The sequence below is a fragment of the Eutrigla gurnardus genome (genome assembly GCF_963514095.1).
Source record: "Eutrigla gurnardus genome assembly, chromosome: 22".
In the NCBI taxonomy this organism is placed as follows: domain Eukaryota; kingdom Metazoa; phylum Chordata; class Actinopteri; order Perciformes; family Triglidae; genus Eutrigla; species Eutrigla gurnardus.
The window spans coordinates 7,725,225-7,737,225 of NC_139933.1; the positions used below are offsets into that span (position 1 = coordinate 7,725,225).

At 43.1% G+C, this 12,001-nt stretch overlaps 1 protein-coding gene across 14 annotated transcripts in view; it reads left to right on the forward strand.

Annotated features, from left to right (window-relative positions):
• Nucleotides 1-3,562, forward strand: part of tcf7l2 (transcription factor 7 like 2) — an 85,705-nt gene extending 82,143 nt beyond the window's left edge. For all 14 annotated transcript variants that reach the window (XM_084040581.1, XM_084040585.1, XM_084040576.1 and 11 more), the window contains one exon: nucleotides 1,225-3,562. In XM_084040581.1, the coding sequence (XP_083896707.1) occupies nucleotides 1,225-1,681 (457 nt within the window). In that variant the 3' untranslated portion in view covers nucleotides 1,682-3,562. The remainder of the gene's footprint in view (nucleotides 1-1,224) is intronic.
• The last annotated feature ends 8,439 nt before the right edge of the window (nucleotides 3,563-12,001 follow it).

Here is a 12,001-nt window from a genome sequence, read left to right on the forward strand (position 1 = left end):
CAAGGTTCCGTGAGCCTTTTTTTTTTTTTCTTATGTGATCTGTCGATGTCCCTCTTCCTCGTCATCCTCAGTAAAGTGCTCTCTTTGTTGGTGTTTTGGTTCAAACTCGTTGCCCCCATTAGAATAATTACAGAAAAAAGGTTTGATTTCACAACATTAATTACGCAGTAGGTCAGCCTCATGTGTACCAGACGCCCCGATCTCTCTGTTTTTTGAAACACCTTTAGTCTTTATTTTTTTTTTACCTACTCCCCTGTCCCCGTGAGTCTTAAACACTAATGCTCCGTGGCCTTCAGGCATCCTCGCGATAGAACGGAGAGCCGAGAGAGAGAGAGAGGTCACTGCCAGGGTCAGGGTAAAGACGAGGTGGGCAGAGATTCCCCCTTAACCAAATCCGAACACAACCTTCGCAGCCAAGTCACCGCAGACAAAACGCAACAATCCCCTCCCCTCCTATAACTCCCCCCTCCCCTGCTCCCCTCCCCTCCCGTGCTTGTTCGTCGGGTTCCACTGAGCACAACGGGGCCCTGGCCTCGGGACTCAGCAGGCAGGGGGGGAGGGTCCCGACCCCAGGCAGGAATGCAAACATGATGCCTTGACCCCTCACACACACACACACACACACACACACACACAGATTCGTGTCTGTGGGGCAGAAGCGGAGTAGTGTGGAGCTTGTTGACTCTTTCGCCTCGTATCCAAACTCCGTCCCCCCAGGAGAAGAGAGAGCAGGGCCAGATAGAGGTAGTGAGACGTGTCCAGTAACCTTGCGTCTGCTGGAGAGAACAGGCCGATCCCCAGCTGTAGCTCTGCCTGTAAGAAACGGCTGGGTTTACATCCAAGAGAGCAACCATTCCTACATCTACGTCTTCTCTCATCATCATCATCTCCATCATCATCATCTCTTTGTGTGCTGTCCATTCCTCTGCGGCTTCCTGTCCAGCTGCTCCACCTGTGGTCTTTCCTCCATGTCTGTCCTTGTCTGATGGTTTAGTATTTGGAAATTGACTGTCATTTCTACCACCTTTCGTCTTAGCACGAGCTACTTAAATGCACCTGCAAGCCGTTATCTGTAATGTTAAACCAGTTTCAAGCGTTTTTCTGTAAATTTAATAAAAAGGCAAAAAAGGTGCATTTAAGTCGGCAGCCGTTCTAAGAGGCGATTGCAGTTTGCAGACGTGATGCTAAAAGATGCTCTCTTTCTCTCGCCTTGTTCCCCCCCAGGAGAAAAAAAAAGTGCATTCGCTACATCCAAGGTGAAGGCAGCTGTGCCAGTCCTCCCTCTACGGACGGAAGCTTACTAGACTCCCCCCCATCCTCCCCCTCCTCAGTGGTTCCCTCCCCCTCCTCAAAAGAGTCCACACCTCAGACTGAACAAATGCAACCTCTCTCACTGACTATGAAACCGGCCCACCAGCCACTCCACCACCCACACCTGCTGGCTGGGCCTCCACCGCCATCTTTGGTTCAGCTCGAAAACTCTGCTGCAGCTAGGAAAACGCCCGGCGCCCCCTCCCACAACGGAGCCCTGGAGCGCGGCGACGTCTCGTCCTCGCGGCAGCCGGGCTCTTCGCTGGCGTCCTCAATGGCCCGGCCCTCGGCATCGCTGTGTCATTCCCACTCGCTCCTCTCCTCCACGGCCCCTCAGCCTCTGTCGCTAGTGACCAAGTCGATAGAATAGTCTACCCTATTCTTCTCCTCTTTTCTAGCTCTGCACACACATACACACACACACCTACACACACACACACACACACACACCTTTCTAGGCCCTCTCTCTGCTATATTTCACTTGCTGTCGGTTCATTTCTCTTTATGTTTCTGTGCCACAAGGCTTTGAAATTGTTTAGTTTTTGTTTTATTAAAGTTCATTGGTCAATATTTGACCCGTCATTATCAGAAAAAAAAATCTAATTATTATAAAAAGAAATGATACAATGAGCTGTAGTATAGCTTTGTGAATCTGCCAAAATTTTTATGAATTTTGTTTTTCGTTTGGTCTCTTTTGTAGTGTTAAAACAGTGCAAAACAGAAGAAATTATCTAGTTCAACTTCAAAAATGTTTAAAAGACGGATATAAAAAGGTTAGGCTAGATTATTCAGTGAGCCCTTTTCTTGAAAGAGTTGGTTCTCCTTCTTTATTTGTATTAAATACGAGCTTGCGAACCAATCATTTTGACATCTGTTCAAACTCTAGGAGGGCATGAGGCTAGCGGCGACACCTCTCCGAGGAACAACTTTAATTGTGATGTTACTTGTTCTTGTTTAAATGTACAGAATAATGGGGAGGGGGGGATTACTGTGTTAAATATGCATTCTTCCACTGCGTTGTCTTTTTTCTTTGTTGTTTACCTTTGGGGGCGGAGTCAGGCAAGTTGGGTGGGCTTGAGGGGAGGTCGGGGTGGGTGGGTCGAGGGTTATTAAATTCAAAAATGTCACAACGCTAGGACCAGTAGTATTTATTGCTTTAGAGATTGCTTGTTGTATCTTGTACGTGTCCTCTTTTTTGACCTTTTTTTTTTCTTAATACATTGTACAAATATTTTTTCTTAAGGTTAAGCGACTTATATATGAATGATCCATTTTTACAAGGAGGTTTTAAAAAGGCAAATCTTTTTGTTATTGATTTCTTTCCTCGCTGAAAAAAACCTGGATTCCACTCAGTGTACTGTGTAGATCTCATGAACAGAAGTATGCACAACTTCATTTCAAGAAATGCGTCTATAAGCCATTTTACAAAAAAGAAGAAAAGAAAACTTGAAACAAGACAGTGGGTGCCGTGTCTTCAGTAGTTGGAAAAGTGTCTAATGCCCTTCTTTTTTATTGCACAGTCACATCTCTCAGACTGTAGATTCGTGTACAGATTTTTCCGTGCCAAATTTTGTGATAATTTTCTCTGCCCCTCTAACCACGCTCCTTTTTTTTTTTTTTTTTTTTCGGTCGTTTTTTTTTTGTTTTTTTTTTTTGTTGTTTTCGTTTTAATTTCGATACCATTCTTTGCTGTGACGTTACATAGATTGCTATGTATGTAGTATAAATGTTGCTATAACAAATGTGTTTGGTAGCAAATTGTCAAATATTAAAATTTAAACTTAATAAAAAGGCGGACATCATACTGTATAAACCCACAAGGGCCAAATTATGTATATTAGGAAGTTCATAAAAAAACTATTAAATACAAAAAAATACACAAACTGCCACTTTTAAGTACACTACTACATATAGGTAGATAGAAAAAATAGGCATGTTGATGTTGCAAGAGGCTGTAAAAAAAGCTACAAGAGAATCATCCACTCGGTGCCATTGTAGTTGACATGACGCGACTGTAATCTGTCGATTTCTTCTCTGGTTTATTAAGATGCTAATGATAAATAGTTTGAATGTTTCCTTAACGGCTGTGATGTTCCTGTTCTATTTTATGCTCTTATCTTTTTGTTCGTTTGTTTTTCCTGTTATTTTAAATGGTTCCAAAACCATGTTTTTTTGTAATGAATAAATGTTTATGCTGTACAGTCTCTGTAGCATGCAGTTCTGTATTAATAAAAGCAACTTAGTATGTGCACATCTGTGTCTGTTATTTGGAAATTCTCTGGCAGGTTCAGCGACCCGAGAAACTGTTTAAAAAAACAAAAACATTTTGACTCACATTCAGTCACCGTAGAGTCTAAGAGAATCATGTAATTAAAGATGGGAAATACTCTCATTGGGTTTCATGAAATGATGCAGTGTCCAAATTAACTAATTATATTCAAACCCAGCAACCTTGTAAACGGAGTAAACACTGCTATTTGTGTAGTTATTATCAATTATCTACGTTCACCGTCTGCAGGCAGATCAATCGTGCAAATTAAAAAAATATATATTTTTAAACAAACTGGTTTGGCAGGAAATATCCCTTTCAAATTGTTACATCAAGACAAGTAATTTAGTTTGTATAGAGAATATTTGTTCTGTACCAGAGAAATCTCAAACCACTACCTTTCTAGAAAATACACGCAAACTCTTTCTAACATCCAATATGCTTCACAAATTTAATTGTACCGCTTAATGCTGGGTCGTTATTAAAAGAAATCCTTTCTCGTCCAGATCTGAAGTACATAAACAGACGAAACGCACCTAGACAGCAGCTTGTTTGACCCGCTGTGATTTCATCGAAGAGGAAACAACAACTGCGGCTAAACAGGGGAAAAGACTGCACAAGGCCGACGATACATGCGGACGGAGAGGAGGATCATGGTCACTGTTTGGTATTCTTTGTCAGGTGTGGACTAAACCTAAATGAGAAGGTGTGGAGCAAAGACGAATCACCAGTATTGTGCTGTGCACACACTAGATAATTGAATGTGGCTTGGGATTCCATTTACCTTCATACTATTGACTCAAACAACATATAGATACGTCTATTCAACTGCTTGCATCGCCGGAGAGGCGTTTTAGTGGCAAAAAGACGACGGATGAAGTGAGGGGGGTCCAGAACGGCATTGAGCTGCACATTGGAAGGAACTGCTGTACGACAAAGTTCCTTTCTGATTCTCCAATCCCACTTCAATCAAATCCCCTTTTTGCCGACTTTGTCCGGCTCACATTCAGATGTTCCTGTCCGTCACGCAAACAAACCTCTAGCACAGAATTAATAATAGCGTGAGGCTTGTGTAATCCCCAAGAGGAACCTCTATTCCCTTGCGTTTCGGAGGCCAGGATTGGCTCAGATCGGCACCTAGGCTAACCCTAGCAGAGTTAGGATTTAAATTTGTGTTGAGAGGTCTATCAGTAGTTATTTAGGAATTTTGGGTCCAAACCTTCAGCATTAGAAGTAGTCGGAGCGCGCTGCGTTTGTTTGGGTCGGTCTCCACTCACGTGACATTCTCCACGGATCAACCGCAGCTTTGCAAGAAAACAAGTCTGCACGTTCCTGCGTTTTATAGATTCCCTCCGTACGCCGAGGAGAGCAGCATTGATTTCTCACGTCTTTTTGAAGTTTGTTCAATTCTACAAAGTATCCAAGCAAACAACGAAAACAAGTATAAGCTGGAATACGGCATGCGTGCTGTGCTAGAACGGGGCCATGATGTACGGGGCCGTCCTTTTAGTGAACGCCGAGCGAAGAAGGACGTAAACCAGGAGGGGGGGTTCAGTTGTGATCAAGAAAACGCGGGACTTCTTCTTTGTTCCCTTTCCAGTGTATACAATATGCACACTTAATGCATTTGTGTGGGCTATACCCTTGAACTATAAACCATTAGACGAGCAACGTATAACGCGGGGAGCGTCCGTGACGCTTCTATTGCATTTCAAGAAGCAGGGAAGGCATTGTATACCTGAGTAAAGAAATGACGTTTTTTTGATGTCAGAGTGGCATGGAGGAACTATGTTGAAGGCCACCGCTGCAAGGCGAGCATACAAATCAGAAAACACTGCAGAACATTAAATATATCCCCGAGGTTGCAACAAACAACACACAGAGGGCTTTTTGTTTCGGATGTTATTAAAAAAAAAGAAAGAAAGAGATGTATACCCCTGACCCCGATCACGGCGCGGAGCAAAATTGAAAGGTGGAAGGAATGGCCGCGGCGTATAGCATAAACATGTATCTCTTTTGTTGAGGATGAAAATGCCACACACACATATATATATATATATATATATATATATATATATATATATATATATACATATGTCGTCCTCCATAATGACATTCCTCCTTTCACCCCAATTAGGGTTTAATACAAAGTTAAAAGAAAAGAGGCGAGAGGGTCACTGTTTGGTTACTGTGTAGGCGGAATCAGAAGGTGCTCTTTAGTTTGGCTGCTTTTTTTTGTGAAAAGAGTTCTCATAACACTCTTAAAAAAAATATTAAAAAAGTCTGAATCGAAAGGGATAGTTCAAATGAACACATTGAAACCAACTCGGACCGTTGAAGCCCTGCTGCGACCTTCGCCGGGGAGGAGCGAACCTTCGCGCTCTTTGATACGAGGCTCCCTCAAGAAGACCCACACTCAACCAACAAAAATCCATCGGTTCAAAAAGCACTCAAATAATTGTTTGGGAATTGGAATACCGAGCCAGTGCCCCCGCTCGAGCTGTTCTTGACCGTATCTCATGATCTCAAGATTTAAGTTATGTGTCCAAGGAACTCGAGTCAATCGATTCTTTTTTGCAGGATTTGTAGGGGGAAAAAAACACAGAAGTAAAGGATTCTGAGGTCACGTCAATACTTATTACAAGTTTGCACTCTGGAGAAGGAGGTGATGAAGAAGAGGGCAACACAAAAGGGTGATGGTGAAAAAGAAGAAAATACAGTACTGAGGTCTGAGTGTGTCTAATGATGAAGTGTATTCTCACTCTCAAGTTAAATCAGTGAGCTAGGGTGCAGGTAAAAAAGGCTTTTTTGGAAATATTTTAGAAAGTGTTTTCAGAAATAAAAACAGAATATAGCCAACATTTTCAAAAGCAAACAACTGACGGACACAAAGTGCAGGATCTGGTCAAACTCTACGTTTAGAAGGATTTGTTGGCAAAATACATTAAATTACATGAAAAAAAAAAGAAATACGGCTAATAAACACAACTTATAAACACATGGATGGCAGTAGCCCGGAAATTAAAAGGATTTTATCTTTAGAAATGTTGCATTTTTTATCCACTTTATTATATACCAATGGGTGAATTGTAAACAAAATATCTTCCTATTTTCCCAAACTATTTTTTTCTAGGAAAGCATCCCACTCTTGATGCAGTAACAATTGTCCTCGCTAACCTTGAAGAACAAAATGATGCACATGAAAGGTGGGTATTTTGAGAGATTTTCTCTTTTCCTCCAATAGTCTCTTTTATCGAAGGAATAAATAAGAGCTAGCGCACAAAAGGGAATTTAGGGAGACTTTGGTACACAATACTTTCCCTAAAGGACTTACGTGGCATGCTAGTAACAAGGCCATCTTTAATCAGAAAGATCTGGACCCAATTTAGGCCATATTGTGTGCGACAATGAAAGCAGCGATCGAGTACAACAAGGAGCGGAATAAGCTACGGGGAGTGCAGGGATGTTCCATCAGAGGACATTTCAGCAATTCAATCCCCCCTTTGTCCGCTTCAGCCTCTCTCATTAACCTGCCGTCCTCGTTTATGATCAAATGCCATAACGTCTGATGTACGAAACCCAAAGGTCAACAACAGTCGGGCTGCGGCACAGAAAGGGGCAACAGATTTGAATACCGTCTTCTTTACATTATACTGCAGAAGCCAAAAAACACTCACGTCTGACATAAGAGTATCGCAATGACTAAGTATTATCTGGGTACAGATTAGATAAAACACTACAGTCATGATGCAAAAGAGATCCTTTCTATGTCCCTATAACCTGCTGGATTTGAAGACCTGACCAACGCTCGCCATCCTGCCTTTTTGCCCGAGTGGATGGAAGCATGCTTCTCTCGGGTGGGCCTTTGTAACGCAGCGGGGCATAAACTAGATCAGCTTCACCCTTAACCCAATAGAGACAACTCTTAGGGTGGAGGAAACAATACAGGACATTAGTTACGTATTGTACCTCCGGGTTCTACGAGTACAGGAGGAGAGCTCTGGCTCTATCTACGCCAGTCATGTATCATTTCTATACTTTTATTTGAATGGCATTGGATAACATCTCTTTTGAGGCATACTATTCTTTGAATGCATTTTTAAAAATGTTTCTTTAATGTGTTTTTTCTTTAATCTGTGAGTTTTTATGGGATATCTTGACTTTTATCACATTTTATACCATATTATACCATCATTTTTTGAAATCACATGTTTACAGCGTACTATACTATTACTTTTTATGATAAAGTGTAGTTTGACCTTTTTGGCTGACCTCTACGTCAGAGTAAGAAAATTAAAAAGTAACTGACTAATCAAAGTGGCACCATTGTTCAGGTGCAGCGTCTGCTGATTGACGCGGCTGCAGGTAATCTGGGTGATTACACCTCATGCTATATATGCTCCACAGTAGGCGGCTGCGTGGTGGAAGAGAGCGAGCAGCAGGCTGGGTGACGGAGCGGTGCAAATATTATTAGAAATATCAGTACAAGTATAAATATGTGGCTCAGAGGGAATGTCCAGCCGTTTACGGGTAGCTTTATTGTTTTCAGGGGAGAAACAAGTCTGGACAAGTGGCGCCGTTGGTCAGCCGAGTGTACTACGTCACCAAGGGCCAATATATTGATAAGTTCCATTGTTTTTTAGCCTTTTTATTATTTTTGTCCCTTCCTTACTTTTGAAATTCCACCCTAGTAATAAATATACCAGTACCGATAGATGTCAAAGAAAATGTTGCAGTATATGCAGAGAAAATTGGCCTTAAAATGTATTTCGAAAGCCAGAAATCTTCAGAAGCCAGTCACCATTAGGTCACCCCATGCTCTACAGAAATGTACTGTAAAGGTGTCTTACAGCCTGATAACTGTTGGCCGAAACGGAGAGAGTATATATATATATATATATATATATATATATATATATATATATATACAGGTGTTATTGTGTGTGTGCTCCTGTCTGAATGTAGCCTTGTGTGTCACCTTCCCAGCACAAGTGCCCTAGTCCCTAATGATGGCGGTGTGCAGTGAGCTAACTACCCTCACAGTGGAGCGAGCCCCCAGGCTAGTGCCACATCTCTCCATCAAGGCCTGCCTTCATCCCGCTTTACACTGGGCCCTTTCCAAAGATACATACACACACACACACACACACACACACACACATGCACACACAGAGTCAATGACAAATAATTCATATTATGGCCTGCCTGAAAGTTTGCCACACTACCTCATTAAGTAGCCCATTGTAACTGGCTGACATTCTCTCGGCATAATAACATTCCTTGGTCGGGTTGCGTTTGAAGTGACATCTCACCAGAGGGAAACCGAAATAAATAAAGAAAAAAAAAATATATATATAAAATAAAATAAAAAAATGAAACACCCAGTTGTGCTGTGTTGTTTTTCACCTTCGGAACTCTCAAGGTGATGCAACTTTCAGCTGCCAGATATCAATAATGGATCCCTGTTACTCCTTGATACCAGATGATAGATATTAATGAAGACACTATGGCTACATATTGAGTTTGATCTCCCACTTAGGGCTCCATTGATTTTTACCCCTCCCTTAGCCACGTAGTCCAGTCGGTGTGATACTTCTGACACACCAATGAACATTAGTCTCTTTGATTTTATCTGCGAAATTTACAATGGGCAAGGGAGGAGGAGGAGGAGGAGGTGGAGGAGGAGGAACACCACATGTGGGGGCATTTGGGGAAATGGGGTGAATGGCTTGATGAGGGCGTGGAGAAAGGAGCCAATGTGCTCCTTTTGATGTGCTCCATGTTTGCGCGTAAGGCGGCAAACGGCAGAGCGGCAACAGTGTGGGAGTTTTTTTTTTTCTTCTTCTTCTCTGAGTGGCAATCAGTCAGTTCAGAGGCGCTGAGCTCCTGGCGAGCCTACGAGGCATGTGGCTAGGTGCACTCTGTCCTGGGGGCGAGACGGGGAGAGCTCTGACTTAGCGCTGACTTTTCCGGGGCATCAATGAGGCACGGGAGAGGAAGAGGAAACTTTCTCAGCAAAGTGAAAGAGTGGGGTTGGGGGGGCGAGGGGGGTGTTGGGGGGTGAGGGGGAGGGGAGGAGATCATCCAAAGTAAGGCAGACTTGAAGTCGAAGGCACTGACGAGCACTTCAATCTTCGCTTCAGTCTCGACAAGTATGCCAAACATGGATTTTGCATAAACACACAGCACTTCAGAGGCAGACGTGGAGATAAAGATGAAGTTAGTGGAATAACAAAAGGGGAAAATGAGAGGAAGATGGAAGGCGAAAAAAAACCCCCAAACATTGAGGCGAGATGGAAGACAACCCCTGCTAAGTTGGATTTCTCCGGCTGTCTTCCATCTCCCTCAGCAGATAGCAGGAATGATAGCGGCGCATGTTCCAGCCTCCTATAATGAAGTCCAGATGCAGCGAGTCAGCTCTGCTCCTCATCATCACAGGCTGCGACCTTTGGGGAAAACTACCTCAGCTGTGGGCTCTCGTATTTACGGAAACCTGCAGAGGCCCGGCAACCGCGCTCGCTGCTCGGGGATTAAGGAGCGCAAGAAAAATTCCACAGTTAACAAACGTTCCTCTCCAAATGCCAAATGGCTGCATCTCCGCACCGCGGTTTAATAATGAATTAATCGAGCGGCTTGCGTCGTCCTCTCTGTAACTCTCCCGCATGAGAGGCGATGCTATCCAGCTGACTCTGACCTACCATGTGTAATAACAGAGGGATTCTGTGAATGTGGATCTGTTCCACTTTGTCTCCTCGGCTGCATGAATCTGATGTTAAGAGGCTGCACCGAGAGGCCAAAAGGGACATGGAGGGAAATATTTAAAAGACATAATGCCATATTTTGTCAAGTTTTTTTTCACATGTCATCAAGTAGCTCCATTGAGAAAGCTGCATCATGACTTAGCAATGTGTGTTATTAATTAAAAATCCAAAATGTGCTGTAGTTTGACTTCCAAGTCAGGAATAATAAGTGAGCATGCACAGAATGGAGTTATAGAGAAGAAAAGGAGAATGCATTAGATAAAAAAATTTTTTTTAAATGTGATAACTTTACAGTGATACAGGACCGGATGTGAAAACATCACTGTAATCAATTTAAAGCAGGCTTCCTCTTTTTAGTAGCCGGAGAAAAACTTGAGCGGTCGTGAATAAAACCTGAAATCCTGCTCCAGTTTTTCTACACGGTGCTGAATTTACCATAAAACCTGGAGAAGAGAAGTCATCAATTAGCAATCCTAAGCCCCTTCATCTGAGTATATCCTTAACAAGTTGGTTTCATTCCAAGGCTGATGGGAGTCGATTGTTTTACCACGTATTACTTCAACACAGTAATGAGAGATTAGAAAGCACAAGGCAGGGCTGAGAATAGCAGGTGAAAACTCCTCAGTCAAGTGCAATGTATCACAACTTCAGTGGTGTACGCTCGCCGTGTGAAACCAAAAAAAAAAATGGTGCAAAAAAAAGTGGGACGGCAAGTCTCATCGAGTAGACACAATTACAGTGTTGAGGATGTGCTGCGACGCGTCGGGATGTAAGACAAGAGAGCCATTTTAAAGGAGATTAGTGCTGACACCTCCCCGTGTCTCGGCGTGCAGTGATCACACTGCGCCTCGCGACTGTGTGTGTGTGTGTGTGTGTGTGTGTGTGTGTGGGAGGCCTTTTGTCACTTGTACCATTCAAAGTGGGAAAACAAGCGATTGGGATGACACCCAGCCGCCTCCGATAGATCAAAACCAAACTAATAAGGCAGGATGCTCAAATTAACAATGAGGCCTCTTGTTTAACTCGGGCTGCTTGACTCTCTTCAGCGGAGGCACATCGACTACACAGGCGCCATTTAAATCCATATGAGGACGAGACTTTGGAAATAATGACTGCACTCAGCGTCATCGGGGGGGAGAGAGAGAGAATTTGGGTGGAAAAGGGAGATAACAAAAGCCATTTTCTGTCAACATGTTAAAATCTCAAGTGTGTGTGCGAGGCTCACGTTCAGCAACAAAAACTGTAAGAGACAACAGTTGGTAACAAAAGCAGTAGTTCAAGCCGAGGTGAAGTCATGTTAAGAGGCCAGTCATCCACTTAGTGGACCTTGGAGTAGAGCACACAAGGCCCTCCCTTTGCAACAATAATCCATCCTCATTGTTCCCCTGAAGAGGCTTGTTGAAAATTAATTTGGGCTGGTCAACAGTCAATAACACGCTCCCCAGAGACACGCAGTTTAACCCCTCATACTGCTCAGCGTATTAGAGCGCGCACACACACACACACACTCAAATCCACATTCCACTTAGATGCCTCTCAATAGTGAGAGGAAAGCATTATTGACCAATTTCTGAGCTTAATGTACCTGCGTTTCACCCTCCGGGCAATCCACTCTCACCTCCTCCACCCGCTTTTAATGGCTTGTCATGTTATCGTGTTG